Consider the following 16,979-nt stretch of genomic DNA (forward strand, 5'->3'; position numbering starts at 1 on the left):
TGAAAGAACTTCCTTGTGAAGAGTACAGAGTCTATTAGAAAAGCCAACATAACCTCTGAGCATATTCTGAATATGAATAATCATTACATTTGCAAATATATTTTCAGAAAATATTAAAGAATCTCAACATCAAACAGCATATCTAAAACTTAAACAGGAAGCATATATATATAAAGCAATTTTTCATGGATTAGTGTAAGTCATAAAAGCAAAGCTCTGCTTATATTCATGCTCTAATACTCTCCTAAAAAGTTCATTCTCTAAAAGCAGAGGCAAGTATGAATGGGGGTACATTCTGACTTTCAAGTCTGAGTAGAAGCTATAAAATCACCAGAGTAAGATTAAAGCCAATCATATAAACACACCTTCAGTTCTTAGAGGGGATCCTATCACTTTCACTTGAAACATTCAAACCCAAAGTCAACGAGTGGGAAAGAATGCCAAAAGTTCTGTTTAAAGCAAATTTCTTTCCCATATACAGACATGTGTTTTCCTATAAATGTGTGACTGTGACGTGTTGCTTTTCAGTGCATACTTTAATGGAATGCTCATCGTTACAATAAATATAGATTTGTGGAGTTTGGGAATTTTAAAAAAGCACTTAGCTAAATTTTGCCTGTGGTCTAATTCCAAAGCAGAGCTATGAAAAGCCAATAGTTATAATGTAAAACACATTGTGTAGTCTGGGCTTCTAGGTTTCAGAAGCATTAGCCTCACTGACTTCACCCTAACACAGTGCCGGGTACATGTCACTTTCTTGACAGTATTTACTGAATGAACAACCAAGGACCATGCACGGAAGAGTAACAGTTGTACTTATGCAAAGTGAATCATGAAGCAAAAGACTTTTCAATTAGAAGGTTATACTAGAGTGTGCATGAAAACAGCAGCTAAATTACTGCTGAGAAAACACTGCTCTTCCCACACTCTAATTGGATCCAACACTTCTTAGGCACAGATCTTATCCTCATTTAATAAATAAGGAAGATGGGCCAAATGTGGTTGAATCATATAATTAGTAAGGAGTAGAGCCAAATAGCCAAACAAAATAGTGGGCGGTTGTGCTTTCAGATGCGTACAAGAGAGATGCGACAGAAAGAGCGCCAACAGGGATGTGTTTATTAGGAAAGCTGTACTTCAAACCTCTCTTTAAGAACTTTCCCATTACAAAACGTTTTCAAGAAAATCACAATGGATAGTTCTCTCCTTCCTTCTCTTTCCACAGACACGCTCGTGCTCGCATCTTTCTAAGAAACAGTTTAAAATATATGTATACGCCGTGGATCACAACTTTGTCAAGCAGACAAGGGGCTACAGTCTAGGCTATGGGTCCAGGAACGGTCCATCCGGAAGGGTGGCATCCCCTAGACCGGGCCGACTCCTCCCACGCCTAGGGAAGAGGCGACGCCGGCCCGGCCCAGGGGCGCGGTCGTCCCCATCCCGCTGGGCAGCGGGCTCGCGCCCCAGCCTACCTGACGGGCTCTCGCCACCGCTTGAACAAGTCGCAGCAGTTGGCCATCAGACTGAACATCCCAGGTCTCTCCTCCCGCCACCTCCCATCCGAGCTCCCCGGCCCGGCTCAGGGGCCCCACGCCGCCAGGCTCCCCTAGGGCAGACTGGCCGGGAGAACAGACCGGGAGGCGGTGACCGGGACCGATCCCAGGGCTCGGCCCTAACCGCGTCGGCCCGCCGCCCCGGGACAGCCTGAAGACGGTGGCGGGACTCCGGAGAAGACCCCCGCGTCGACGTGCTGACGTTCCCGCATCTCGGAAGGCCCGCCTTCGGAACCGCCCACACCGCGCTTCTCCAATCAGAGGCCTACGACCTCCGTTCGGGGCTTCTGAGCGGCTGAAAACTTCCATGCTCCCCGCCCCCTGTCAAAGGGCGGAAAGAGGAAGTGGGCGTGGTCTAGACGAATAAGGAGGAGCTCGCGGAAGCAGGATCTGGTAACTAGGCAACCGGAGCGTCCGTAGATAAATCCAGGGTGCCCGGAGAGATCTCACCCAGGTCCTGACTATATACCCAATGGAAATGCATTGCCTGTCAAACTTTTTTTTTTTTTCATCCCCCTTCATCTCCAGTAACTCAAATGAGATCCAAAAAGCTCTGCTCGTCTGCGTGCTTTTGTTTTGTTCTGTTTTGTTATGCAGTGAGGATGGTGATCCTCTGGGGCTCAGGTCTACTCAGGCTGAAGAATTCAGGAGCAATACACCGAGGCAATTATAAATTAAAGACACACGGGGAAAACTCGTTTGCTGAGCTGTTTCAACAGTTCAAATGGAAATGCTATTTTAATCTGATGTTTATCGCTGTTATGTAAAAAAGTGAACAATATATTTCTTGTAAGAAGGGGTTGCAATTACAAGAGCAACATGTCCTTGTTGTAGAATGTGCAAACATAGAAGGAACTAAATGAAAACGTTGTGCACTTACCACTCAAAAAATAAGGAGAGGAAATAATTTAATGTATTTTTTTTGAGGAACATTTTAGCTATCTAGAATCACGGTCATTTGATATTTGAATTTTGAGATTGTGGATATGCTGGCTCTTTTCCAATGCTTTTTTTAAAAAGAGGTATTTAATGTATGTGTTTCTAATATACTTATTGAGGAAAAATTAATATACATTTTTGAAAAGCAAGCAATAACATGTAGAGCCATGTTTATTCAACTTCTGACTAAAAGGTAGATGAAAGATAGATAGATGATAAAGACATTTCAAATCATAGAAGAGAACACTGGGAATTCACAGTGCAAGGGAAAATGGCAGTATACAACTAAGTTAGACTGGGTTTGTTAAGCAGTTCTTTTCTCATTCATGAGCTTGCTGACTCTGAACCTCTGTAGGCCTTCTGTAAGATGGGATTGAAAACGCACCAGTTCACAAGGTTCCTGAGATGGTGAGATAGAATTCAATGCAGCCTCTGATCGATAATAGCAGGTTTTAGAGTTACTGTTATGTGTCTCACGAGCATTTGTGTTACACCATAGCTACCTATTTGCATATCCATGGAGTGTGGTGGAAGTACAAGGAAGCATAAGGAAAGCGTCTTCATTAACTATCACTGGGGCTAACAAGTTTTTTATTTGTTTGTTTTTTACTAATTTTCACTATCCACCCTCTGTAACTTGTGGTTCAACAACTTTACAGAGCACTGTTGTCGAAGTTCATTCTTTCATTCATTCTATGCCGTCAAACCATGCTAAACAAAATTATATCGTCTAAATTCTTCTGTCTTCCCTCCCTATCCCCTTCTGCCTTCCTCTCACTTCCCTCTGTCATCCTCCCCTCTTAGATGTTTCATTTAAACAGAAATAAAGCACACAAGCCAGGCATTCTTTTTTTTTTTTTTTGTGCCCAGCCTGGCTTTGGGATTGATGACTCTAACAAAGTTCACCTGTGCTGTTCTTTCAATGACAATTTTACAACTCTTGAAGGAAATGTTGTGATAGACCTCAACACAATAAGATTTGTTTCACATCAGCACTTCCTGTTCCTTGACCTTGTTGACCAACCAGGAAGTTCAAGAGGATGCTGGACTCTAAATGCTTATAGTTTTTCTTGTTCCTATAACTGATGTGGCCCTTGAATCTTCTTCATACCCTGGTGTGGAGACTTTGGGGTTCCCAACAGTTGAGTTTAATTTTGACCTATCCATCTGAATAGTACTGGATGTGGTTTTTGATCCTCTATTTACAATCTGGGGCTTCACAAGAGGCCATAGGAGAGCCCTCATGCTGAGGAAGAGATCCAGACACTGTGGGGGAAGAAGCAGCTCTTTTGCATCTCTCAACTCACTTAATACAGTTAAGACTTCTAAAACTCGTTCTGGTCTCCTCTTGCGCTTTCACAGTTTTATATTATCCTGTTTCTCTTCTCTGCCTGATAATTCTTCCTTTGTCTTCATATGTTTTCTAGGAGCTTGCCCTAATCTTCTGCTTTCCTTTAAAAAAACATACTTTCTTTAAAAAAAAAAGAATAAGTGTAAGTATCCCTTCTGTGCCTGAAGAAGTTTGTTATGTGCATGCACCTTTGGAGTTTAGAGAAGCATATTTGGTACCACCTGCTTTAAAACTAAATTCTGGTAGTAATTTCTACTGCCAGAAAGTAGTCAGTCATCATCTATGGAATTTGACCCTAAGTTTTTCAATGCCTTATGTGGTTTGATGGACAGGGGAAATACTAATCATTTCTTTTTCCATTCGCTTTACAAGCACACAAGAAAGCTATTCTTACCTTATAGAATCAAGCACACCAAGTATCTTCTTGTGCCCAGTTGAATGGTGAGTAGAATGTCAATATTTCATGAAGGTACTTGACAGTCAGGGCAATGATCCCTGCTCCCCCTTTCTATGTGAATAGTTTTAAGAGTCTATGATAGCATGTCATGCCAACATATGGTGAGCCTCTGCCTGGAAAGACATGCAGATTTCAATTTCCCGTGATCAAGAAATAAATCATCACATTTTTGTGGCTCTTTTACCACAATGAATGAGCAAAATAGTCCTTGCTGCTATCGTTCCAAATAATACCCTTAAACTGGGTGTGGTGTTACATTCCCTTAATCTTAGCACCCAGGAAACAGAGGCAAGTAGATCTCTATGAATCTGAGGTCAGTTCAGTCTACATACAGAATTCCAGGTCATCCAGCAGTGCATAGTGAGATTCTACCAACTTAAAAAAAAAAGGAAAGAAGGAAGGAAAAATGTCTGGTGGTGAGTCTACAGCCTAGTGGTAAAGAAGTTCCCTAGTATGTGTGGGTCAGAGTTCAATGTTTAGTACTACTAAAGAGTAAGCAAACAAAACTACAATCACAAACCAAGAGTCACATGTTCACCCATCATACCGCCATATATAAATCCCCAGGCTCAAACTGTTCAGTCGAATGTCTATGGACTACTCAGTGTTCCAGACACTGGAAACAAAGCTGTAAATCAAACATCAAAAACATCCTGCCCTGATACATTTTGTTGTTCAGAAAGAACAGTATATAGAAAGCATGATTAATGAACACATTAGTTGCTTTATTAGTAAAATAACACAAAATATAGAAACTTTATAATTTAATATGGAAACAGGATTATATAAGGAGTTCAAGTTTGGACAAGTCTTGCTTGTATATAAGGAAGCATATCTATGTTGAAGGAGGCCGCTTGTTCGTCCTGGCTACCCAGAACCAAAATAACCATACGGAAACTGTATTAATTAAATCACTGCTTGGCCCATTGGCTCTAGCTTCTTATTGGCTAACTCTTATGTAATTTAACCCATTTATATTAATCTGTGTTTGTCCACGAGGTTGTGGCTTAGCAGCTAAAGGTCCATTGTCTGTCTCTGGTGGGGCTACATGGTATCGCTCTGACTTCTTTCTCTCAGCATACAGCCTAGCTTTCTCCGCCGAGTTCTATTCTTTCCTGTCATAGGCTCAAAGCAGTTCTTTATTTGTTAACTAATAAAAGCAACACATAGACAGAAGGACCTCCCACACCATACCTAAATCATATTCAATATTAGCCAAAGTGTTGATACTTAGAGCTGAAACCAGATATCAATATTGAATTAAAACTAGAGGGAGCTTATAAGTTTAAAACCCACATATTTTATCCAGAGATATATGCTTCAATGATGTGGGAGTGTCATATATCAATCTGTTGATTTCTTTGGCTAAGCAATAAAGAAACTGCTAGGCCCATTTGATAGGCCCACCCTTAGGTGGGTGGAGTAAACAGAACAGAACGCTGGGAGGAAGAGGAAGTGAGGTCAGACTCCGCAGCTCTGCTCTCCGGAGCAGACGCAGGAGAGACGCCATGCTACCTGCTCCAGGGAAGACGCATGCTATGAAGCTCCGACCCAGGATGGACTTAGGCTAGAATCTTCCCGGTAAGCGCACCTAGGGGCGCTACACAGATGATTAGAAATGGGCTAAATTAATATGTGAGAATTAGCCTAGAAGAAGCTACATAGAAATGGGCCAAAGCAGTGTTTAAAAGAATACAGTGTCTATGTAATTATTTCGGGGCATAAGCTAGCCGGGCAGGTGGCTGGGGTTTTGGGGACATAGCCCCGCCGCCGCCCTTATTACTACACTTCAATTTTCCTATTCAGCATTTCAGATAGTATTCAAGTTTAACATTACAGCAAAGAGGCAGTTGTTCCTCATGTGCACTGATACAGCAATGTAGTTCTGAAGCTAAAATGTCCATCCCTTTCAGGCAAAGAAAATGAGGTGTTTTTTCTATTTTTCCATTTCCTTGAAATGGCTTTATTTATTTAATGTTCCCTTCTCAGGCGCTCTCTCTCTCTCTCTCTCTCTCTCTCTCTCTCTCTCTCTCTCTCTTCTCTCTCTCTGTTTAAATTGGAAATGATACTTTATGAAATGCTGCTGATTTTTTATTTATGAACTTCTCTCTCTGAGGGAAATTTTGAAATCTCAAAGTTGACAATGTCCCAAAAAATTGTCCTCCAATAACGAAGAGATTTTCAAATGAAGTTTTTCATTGAAGACCTGTGGCATATGTGCATTTACATTCTAAATATTAAATATAATACTTAAAGCTTCCTTTAATATAACCCAAACAGTTATGAGGGATTAGATTTATACTTGCTCTTGAACCACCTGGGGATGAGAATAAAGTGGTAAACACATAGACCTGGTGGAGTCGAGGATTCACAAAGGAGTAAAGTTTTTCTTTTAAAGGAAGGAATCACAGACATACTAGATAATTCTTATTCTAGTAAACTGAAGAAATTAGAATATGATATAGCAACATGTTATATATATATATATATATATATATATATATATATATATGCACATATCAGTTAAAGTTTTATTTGAAAATATGGACATCTGAGTCCCACCATCTTCACAGCCATGCCGGTGTTGGCTTGCAGTTCCACTGGACCTTATGAAGACAAAGGAGTCATGACAGAAGCCAGAGAAAGATGTGGGATACTGGGTGTCTGGGGGACTGGATTTCACCTTCCCAGAAATGAGCAGTAGGTGTGGAACTGAGAGTCCTGAAGCTATAAGTAATGAAGTTCACCTATGGCCACAACCCAAGTTTGCAGATGTTTTCAACAAGTGCTGGTGGCATAAGGGACATTTTAAACCACAGCAAATCAAAATCCAGCATAAGTAACAAGCTCTTTAGTGACTGCTTCAAAGAAAATGTGAGTTCCCTGATGTGGAAAGGAAATTCTGTCAGTCATCTTCTGTCCTAATGAAAACAAAACAAAACAAAACAAAACCAACAACAAAGTCTACCAGAGGATCAATGTAATGGAGAAAATGAATGTTTTGGCTCACAGTTTTAGAGCGGTTCTATAACATAGCCTGTGGCTTGCGATGGCACAATGTACCATGGTAATGTTAGGACTGGAAGGAAGAAGCCAAAGGGTTGCTTACCTTGTGGTTACTGGTTACTTGGTTACTTTTCTCTAAGGAAAAGGGGGGGGGCACATTTCCATACACCACCTGTTAGGCCTCAGTCCTAATGTTTCTTTCACCAGCACCAGCCTTACAAAGCCTTTATCACAGGACCTTTTGAGATACAACCAAGATAAGTAAGAATAGAGCTTTAGACGCTGGAGAGATGGCTCAGTGGCTGAGCCCTCACTGCTCTTCCAAAAGAACTGGGTTTGGTTCCCAGTACTCACAGGGTGTCTCAAAAATCTGTAACTCCAGTTCCAAGAGGACCTGGTGCCCTCTGCTGGCTTCTGCAGGCACATGGAGCACATCCACACGCAAAGCTGATACACATCCAAACAATTACTTTTAAAGGGTTTTGTTTTTTGTTTTTCCAAGACATGGTTTCTCTGTGTAGCTTTGAGCCTGTCCTAGAATTCACTGTGTAGACCAAGCTGGCCTCAAACTCACAGAGATCCATCTGCCTTTGTCTCCTGAGTACAGGGATTAAAGGCCTGGGCCAGGGCCACCACTGCCCTGCATTTTTAAAAGATCCAAGATACAAGAGAAATTTATACCTATAAAAAATTTTTGATTAGTAAAATTCCTATCAGACCAGGAAGAGCAAGTCCCAGAGGTGAGTTTTGTTGTCCCCAAGACAAAAAGGCAAACCTTTTTTGACCATACATTTCAACTCATTGTCTTTCCTTGAGCTCTTTTCTCCCCATACTCGACTCCCTTTGCTGAAAACTCCAACTCCCTTTCCACAGCTTAAGTTGCTATATGTCTCAATCATTGGGCCACCTCCTTGAAGCTCACAATTTTGTAAAATTCCCCTGCATATATATGGGATTAAATCTTATTTTCTCCTGTTAGTCTGGTACCAATTGTTGAAGGAGAGAGAGGGTCTGCTTTTCGTCCCAGCTGCCTGGCTAGCTTACACCTGCCTGACGTAATCACACAGAAACTGTATTCATTTAAACATTGCCTAGGCCATTAGCTCTAGCCTCTTATTGGCTAACTCTCACATCTTGAGTCAAACCATTTCTATTAATCTGTATGTCATCACGAGGTTGTGGCTTACTGGGAAAGATTCAGCATGTCTGACCTGGCAGCTCCATAGCGGCTCTCGCTGACTCTGCTTTCTTCCTCCCAGAATTCAGTTCTGTAAGTTCTGTCCTATCAGGCCAAGCAGTTTCTTTATTGATTAACCAATGAAAGCAACACATAAACAGAAGGACCTCCTACACCATTATCATACATCAATTCTTAAACAAGACACAGAAGAGAGATTGGTATAGTGTAAGAGTTCCCAAAAGAAAGAAAAAGGAAAAAGAAAGAAAAAGAATCTGGAAATAATCCTTAAAATATGATTTTGCTTAGTAAGTTTCATTCACACACCTAGAAAAAAAACCAATTTATGTTTCATTTGGGCAGAAAATGAACAATAATATATATGCATTGCGAACTGCTACTTGACATGCTCTTATCGCTTCATATTGCATCTATTGAAAGTCTCAGTTCGACACTATGGAAACCTGTTATCTCTGTATTACACATGATATGACTGGGTTCAAAAGGACAGGATCTTTTCTTAACGTTTTGCAACAGTGGTAAGACCAAATACTGTGCTTCAAACCCAAGTTCTGAGTTTCCAGCAGCATCCTAATGCCTGGTTCACAGGCATATGCAGGACCAAAACTGATGGTAATACATTAATATAGAAAAAAAAAGCTGTTTGGAGGAAGCTTTCCACAGGTGATCAAAACATTCCATTTTCTTTTCTTCCCTTTACTACTGTTCAGGTCAGTCTTCTTCCTAAAGTCCAAATTGACTTCGGAGGAGTTCAGGTTGACATCCTGAAATCCTCCTGAGGGACACAGTCTCCAGACATGGAAAGAAGGAGAGAAGGGGAAAGAGAGAAAGGGGGAGGGAAAGAGTGAGTGGAAAAGGGAAAGGGAGAGGGAAAAGGAGATGGGGGAGCTAGGGAAGGAGAGAGGGTCTTTTCTTCACCATTGGAAAACTTCACTTTCTAAAGAAAAGAAGTAAACGCAGAACTGGAGACAGTGACAAAGGACCTCTGATAAGCTTTCCTTGGCCTCCGACCTCACTCTCTGAGCCCTCCCCCTTCCAACCCCCCTTCACCCCGCACCCCCACCCCCAGCTGCGAAAAGCTTCCAGGAAATGTCCCAGTCACCGCCTCCCCTCCCGGGCTGGGGGCTGGGAGCGGGCGGTCCCCTTCGCCCCGGGCTGCTCCGCCTGCGCTCGGGCTGGGCCACAGCAGAGCTGGTAGAGCTGAGCCCAGACTTACAGCTTCCCTTGGCCGAGCTCAGGCGCGGTCCCCGCTGCGCCTTCCGTGAACCCGGGCCACCCGCTCAGCAATGAGGGTCCTGAGCGCGCGCTCTCCGGTGCTGCTGGCATGTCTCGCCTTGGTGTTGCCAGCCTCGGAGACAAACTGTAAGTAATCCATACCTCCTGGCCTCTCCCTTTCCTACATGCCCCGGCTGGTAGGATTTTCCACTAGGCTGCTCGCTGCCTCCTTAGTTTCCAGTAAGTCCCCCACTACTCAGAGAGTAGCCGCAGCCTGGGTCTAGTTGAGGGTATAAAGGTGGGACAGGATCCCACCTTTTTGCTTTGCTTTGAGAATCATTGTCTCCACAGGACTTGACGCAAGAACCTGGGTGACGCTAAGTGTCAAAGGAATTGGATGAGCACAGTCCTAAACATTGCTAGGAAAGCTAAGTCAACCCTTTGGTGCCCTTTCTTTTACAAAAGAGTGCCCCAGCCTGCACCCTCTCTTGCAGCTACCCTTCCTTTTGCAATTTCTGGACTTTGAACTTGATTGGCCTGTCTCACATTGACAAACTGTTTGAGGATTACTGTGGGTTTACGTATCATTCTCTAACCTTGATATAAGAAATGACTGCTGGCTATTATCTTGTCCCGAGGATCGTTTTGTTCTGAGGATCTCGACCGCGACTGTTCTGAGGTGGTGGCAGGAATTCTTTGTACCCTATTTTTCTGATTCCTCTTCCCATTCCCAGATTCCAGGCAGCGTATCGAGTTTTCTCTTAGAAATATATAACGAACAACAAGGCTTTAGTACATTTTAATTGTCAATTAAATTGTTTTCCAAAGCTTAAATATGTTCATAATTATCAGTGCGTTCTTTTGCTTTTTTGTATTCCCAGAAACTGGCAGGGGAGCAATAACTGTTTAACAAATACCATTTAGGCTACCAAGGGCACCAAAGAAACTTTTCAAAGATATAATTAAATGGGAGTTCGCTAGAATTCCAAGTTTTTATTAATTAATAAGGAAGAGAGCCAGATATTTTTAAAATTATAACTAACTTAAAAACCAGAATGTTCATTTTGTGTTGAAGATAAACAAATTATAATTATAAAACTTCACCAGTCAAATCCCTATAACTAAGCTACATGTGACTGTATGCCTGCACGTGATCTATCTTGTTTATCAAGACTTTCAAATATTTTCAGATAGCAGCAGGGTGGGCGTGGCATATGCTTTTAATCTTAGCAAAGTCAGAGGCAAGCATATCTCTGAGTTCAAGGCCAGGCTGGTCTACAGAGTGAGTTCCAGGATAACTGGGGCTACCCAGAGAAACCCTATCTAGAAACCAAAACAAAACAAAATTTAGATAGCTGGTGTTTGGGAAAAGAGCAAGGGACCACACAGAAAACAGACAAGTTCATTCTACAAGGACATCACAGAAAGAATATTTGGCCCTATGATGACCATAACCTTCCTGGTTGTTGTCCGGTTTAAATCATCTATGGTTTATTGGTGAAGAAACGGATACCCTAAGCTGTGACTTCTCCCAAAGATTTTCTTTTGGTCTCTTGTTTATCATCAGGTTTCATTGTGGCACTGAGAATTAAATCCAGGTCTTTGTGAATACTTGGCAACTGAGCTAGATTCCAAACTCCCCGACTCCAGAAGACTGGAAATTTGAGCTATAATTAGATTTTTAAATATCTTACGTATAATTGATTGTACGGTTCTAAAAATATTGCTATAATAAGCCGCCCTTTGCAGAAAACAGATATTTTTGAGAGGGTGCTGAAAACACCACCAACAAACGCCGGCACCCTGCTCTATAGTTCTGAAGTACACTTCGCCTACAGGAGCCTTCTTGACCTTCCAAGCGATGGCATTGCTTGCATGCGCCACCATGCCTGGCTTTCAAGCTCTTCATTTTAATAAGAAAGCAAGTATTCAGCTATCAAGTGACTTTCCAAATGTATTTGCATGAGTAAAAATCACAAATATATAAAAGTAAGAAATACGTACGCAAAAAGCCTTGTATGTCGATTTCACATTTTGCATGCAGGTTGCTCATCACTCATGAGAGCTTGTGGTGAATAGGGAAATGGGAAGAGGAGGATGTCTATTTTGGGTGGGCTAACTTGGCCTTATCCAGACTTCCCTTTCGAGTGGATGCAGTGTTCTCAGCACATATTGACCCATTATTTCCACATGTTTTGTGCCCTTTGCTAGCTCTCCTCTTTGTCATGAGTTTATTTTTGTCTTTCTTTAAATTTCCTTTACTTCAGAATCTATACTACTACACTAATGGAGTAATTTTCTCAAGGTTAATTTATATTTGGGGTTTGTGCTGCAAGAGTTAGCTTCTGATATAGCAATGGTGATAATAAAAAATACCATGGTGTATTCTTCTACTATGAACTTTGTGCCAGCAAGTACAGAGATATACTAAACATGGACATTTGATTGAAGTTTCATGTCTCTTTTGTATCTTGAGTGAACTATTTAAATATGTAAGTTTTAAATAATAATATGAGAAGTCTGTTTATATATAATATTTATATACATTAAATATTAAATGCATTGTAAGATAGACACAACCGTTGAGGTGTAGGGACAGAATGGTATACTTCTGATCATAAACATATTGGTATAATACATATGTAATACATACATATATACATACATACGTGTGTGTGTGTGTGTGTGTGTATGTGTGTGTGTGTGTGTATTCTTTATCTGAGAGTTGCAATAATGAATCAGGAATGTCTTAGTCAGTTTTAGTCATTCTGACAAAAACACATGAGACAATCAACTAAAAGGAAAGCGTTTGTTTTGACTTATGGTTTTGAGGTTGCCATTCTTGGGCATTTAGGGAAGCATGTGTTAAGTCAGAACAATATGGCAATAGATGAAGCATCATCAGGGAAGAAAAAAAAGGTTATTTTTATGATACAGTACCTCCTCCCCAAACCCATGAAACTGTGAATTCAAGGCCTTGGGCAAATGCTTTCGTGGTCCAATGATCCCCGAAAAGGCCACTTCAGATTACCCCCTTTTTAGGGATGAAGTGCTCAATGAATGAGCTTTTGTAGAACTTTTAGTATCTGGACTATAATCGCTTTCCTGGGCCTCAAAGGCTTATGTCAATCTCAGGATGCAGAAGGCATCAGAACACACTAGGCCAGCTTTTTTGTGTCTTTGTTCTTACTAGTTCCATCATGGAGCAAAAGTCAAAGTTCCAAAGCATTTTCAGAGATTCAAGGCAAAATCTTAGATAGGAACTTTGAGATCCAAGAAGAACAAGTTACGTACAACCAATACTCAAGTATGCATGAGCAAACACTCCTATGCCAAATGAGAAGAACTGTAAAACAGGGAGAGAAAATCCATTTAAAGAAGACTGAACGCTTGCAGGACACACATTGAGTGCTATAGTTATACGTCTGCCATCTGAGGCACATGATGTTATGATATGAGCCCTGAAGGCCACGCCCACAGCTGTATTGAATTCAGACCTTACGGTTATCCTCTTGAACAGGCTTTGCTCTGCTATCTGCAGCTTCCTGTGGACGCTGTGGATGTCACTGGCATCTCTGCTGTTCTGCTGTCACCGGCGTTGCTTTGACTTCGCTTTCACAGATTCAGGACATTCAGGGTCTGCTTACAAAACCTCAGTCATGCTATAAGCTACATTTTTCTTTGACATATCAATGGGACCCTGGCACTCCACACCAAAACAAAACAAAACAAACAACCAAACAACAACAATAGCAAAAAACCAAACCAAAACAAAACACAGTACCACATGGTGAAATCAAGTTCTGCTAATAGCAAGATCAGTAGCCACCCCATCCCTTTGCATCATGGCTACAGTGGATTCCTCGGTTATTTTGTGATTAAGCAACAGAAATATGGAGGAAATAATTTCTTAGCTGTGGGATCAGAACACCCAGGGATGTTCTTCTCAAATGAAAGGTTTACATTTACCCACCTCTGAGCCCATAAAAGATGGGTATTCCAGATTCATGAGATCACCTCAAGTTATCTTTCTAACTACCCAGGTACAACGTGCTTGGATTATTTTTTATGATGCTACTCTCTTGAATGTCCCCATGAGCAGCAGCCCAACTCTACAGGCTTTTCTTTGCTGGTCAGAGAGCAAATTTCTCCATTTGATTTTTTTTTCTTCCTGAGTCTTACTGTAAATCTAGCTGAGATCAAACAGCAATTCTGAAGCCCCATCCTGGATGCAGAGTTGCCTTGGAATTTCTTTCAAAGGACTAACTGGGGTTTCATTGCTAAGCCTCCCCTCACATACAGCTGCAAAATATGGGGAAAATTAGACAGGTTCTTTGCCAGAATATAGCACAAATGACCTTTAGTCCTGTTCCCAAAGCAGTCTTCACTTTCATGTACAACCTCTCCACTATGGAGAGGTTTTGAACATTTTAATCTATGATTCTTCCAGAATCGTCCACTAACCTCCACTTACCATGTTGTACACCGTCTCTAGCCTGCTCCCCCAAATTATTTCACACTGTTCTAACCTGTATAATTTATAATCACAGCACCAACCACAATCCTAGTGTCAAGTTTCTTGTATTCTTGCTATTATTGTGAAAAAATACCCAAAAAAATTGACCAGGACAAGGAAAGATTTGCTTGGGCTCATGATTTCAGACCTTTTAGACTGTGGTCACTCACCCTTGTTTCTGGGCCTACAGTCATGGAATCAAAAGGGAGAGCTCGTTTCCTATGCTGCTCCCAGTCCATTACACTATGCATCCACCTATTGGTTAATTCAGTGATGAATCCAGAACCCTCTTTCACCAGCCACATACCAAAGACTCCACCATGAACACTGCTGCTTTGGGGACAGGAACTTTTACACTTGAGCTTTTCTGGTACACTTAAGGGCTAGACTATAACAAGGAAGAATTCTGAGAAGGTTGGAAAAGTTACATTGATTGATCAGAAAGCTATACAATGATGTGTGGTCAGTCATGGGTAGGGACAGCAAAGACACGAGTCTTTAGTTGATGTATATAGTTAACAGACTGCCTTCAGATGACTAAGTTTACCTGCCTTCTCAAATTCCTAGGATAGCTTAATCAGTTCTTGGCTTAGTTTGACTCTGAAGTCCCATGATTGACAATTTGCATAGTGTCTTGCCCTTGTTTCTGTGCCTACAGTCATGGAAGGATGCTACATTGTTCACGTCGCCTCACTGAGGTTACACAGAGCATTGATAAGAAGATTCCCACAGGGAATGGCTACTGAGGCAGAAAAACAGATTGAAGAAAAGTCTACTTTGTAGTCATTTACTCTGTAACAGGCATCCATGGCCTTCTTCCAAAGAAAGGCACACAATGGAACACAGGTAGTGACTTTAAGGCTTGCCTGAATCTCTCTTGCTTAGCAAATAGAGCTTGGTAATGATGCCATGGTGACCCATTTTCCATCATTCTTGCCCTCAGGAATTCTTACAGTGTTTTTTTTTTTTTGTTGTTGTTGTTTTGTAGTAAGAGCAATTAATTCTACACAAACTTACTGAGCCTATGCCTTTTTACCTGTGGGTGATGCATCTATTCACTCCAAAAAAGTTCTGGTCCTCCAAACCCTGACTCATATGCTGCAAAAACATCATTTTACCTTGTTCACTGTCATGACTTGAGCACAATCTTTCTTTTCTCTCAGAGGTACTGAAGGACATGAAATACTAAACATTATTCCTAGCTTTTACTAAAAGCTAGGTAGGAAGGATAGTAATTGCTTGTATAAAGGCATTCCTTCTAAGTCACCAGATTTCTGGGTGGATAAAACCTAGTTGTAGAAAAACAAAGCAAAAATTTAAGAGCAAAACTTTGTTTGAATGTCCCAGGCTTGTCAGATCAAAAGTGCCTCAAGTTATGTGACTTAAACTAAAGGGATGTATAGTCTTAGGAATCTGGAGTCTAAGTCTAAAATCAAGCCATTAACTTGGTTTCTTGCTTCTAAAAGGTATGAAAGAAAACATGTTTCACCTTTGTCTTTAGTAACAGGTGGCCTGAGATTTCCCTTGTTTTTTTTCTTAAAGTTGTCACATCCTTGTTCTGTACATTTGCGTCTCTTCATCTAAATTTATTTTTAGAAAGAACACTACTGGGGCTGGAGAGATGTAGATTAGAGGCTATGGAATAGTCCTGTCTGAACACGCTTTTTAACGTTCCCACAGGATGTGTCAGCCATTTTCCATAATTTTCTGTACACTCGAATCACATTATCTGTTCATCCGGAGTCTCTGGGATCCTCCTAGCTGCCAGTGAGATCTCCATTGCACAGTCTTTGTCAAAGAGCACACTTTGTGTTGCTTCTTCTTCTTCTTCTTCTTCTTCTTCTTCTTCTTCTTCTTCTTCTTCTTCTTCTTCTTCTTCTTCTTCCTCCTCCTCCTCCTCCTTCTTCTTCTTCTTCAGAGCGTTTACCTGTGCTGTTAAGTCTCTAATGTGAGTTTTCTCCGTCTTTTTTTAATTTGTGAATTTAGCGCTATGAACTTTTTTCTTAGCACTGCTTTCATAGTGTCCTATAAGATTGGGTATTTTGTATCTTTATTTTCATTGAATTTAAGGAAGACTTTAATTTCTTTCTTTATTTCTTCCCTGACCCAGGGGTGGTTCAGTAGTTACCTGTTCAGTTTCCATGAGTTTGTAGGTTTTCTGGGGGTTGAATTGTTGTTATATTCTAACTTTATTCCATGGTGATTCGATAAGACACAGGTAGTTACTAATCTTTTTTTTTTTTAAATATTTATTTATTTATTATGTATACACTATTCTGTCTGTGTGTATGCCTGCAGGCCAGAAGAGGGCACCAGACCCCATTACAGATGGTTGTGAGCCACCATGTGGTTGCTGGGAATTGAACTCAGGACCTTTGGAAGAGCAGGCAATGCTCTTAACCTCTGAGCCATCTTTCCAGCCCACTTTTTTTTTTTTATATCTGTGGAAGTTTGCTTTGTTACCAAGTATGTGATCAATTTTCCTGGGTCCCTGGGTCCCTGGGTCCCTGGGTCCCTGGGTCCCTGGGTCCCTGGGTCCCTGGGTCCCTGGGTCCCTGGGTCCCACCTTATTGAACTCAGCAAGCAATGCTCTTAACCACTGAGCTATCTCTCCTGCCTTTCCCTTCTGTTGTCAGTATAGGGCACAGGACCTCATTGCAGATTGTTGTGAGGCATTATGTCGTTGCCAGGAATCGAACTTCTTACCTTTGGAAGGGCAGCCAATGCTCTTAACCACTGAGCTA

At 41.3% G+C, this 16,979-nt stretch overlaps 2 protein-coding genes across 4 annotated transcripts in view; one reads left to right on the forward strand and one right to left on the reverse strand.

Annotated features, from left to right (window-relative positions):
• The window catches only part of Arl13b (ARF like GTPase 13B), a 60,722-nt gene extending 58,956 nt beyond the window's left edge, over positions 1 to 1,766 (reverse strand). The window contains exon 1 of one of the 3 annotated variants that reach the window (XM_075950842.1): positions 1,473 to 1,766. In XM_075950842.1, coding sequence (XP_075806957.1) covers positions 1,473 to 1,531 — 59 coding nt within the window. In that variant the 5' untranslated portion in view covers positions 1,532 to 1,766. The remainder of the gene's footprint in view (positions 1 to 1,472) is intronic. The other 2 variants (XM_075951018.1, XM_075950932.1) reach the window with 2 other exon arrangements.
• Positions 1,767 to 9,575: 7,809 nt separating this feature from the next.
• The window catches only part of Pros1 (protein S), a 68,768-nt gene continuing 61,364 nt past the window's right edge, over positions 9,576 to 16,979 (forward strand). The window contains exon 1 of the mRNA XM_075951256.1: positions 9,576 to 9,866. Coding sequence (XP_075807371.1) covers positions 9,791 to 9,866 — 76 coding nt within the window. The 5' untranslated portion in view covers positions 9,576 to 9,790. The remainder of the gene's footprint in view (positions 9,867 to 16,979) is intronic.

The sequence above is a fragment of the Microtus pennsylvanicus genome, chromosome 1, assembly GCF_037038515.1.
Source record: "Microtus pennsylvanicus isolate mMicPen1 chromosome 1, mMicPen1.hap1, whole genome shotgun sequence".
Lineage (NCBI taxonomy): Eukaryota > Metazoa > Chordata > Mammalia > Rodentia > Cricetidae > Microtus > Microtus pennsylvanicus.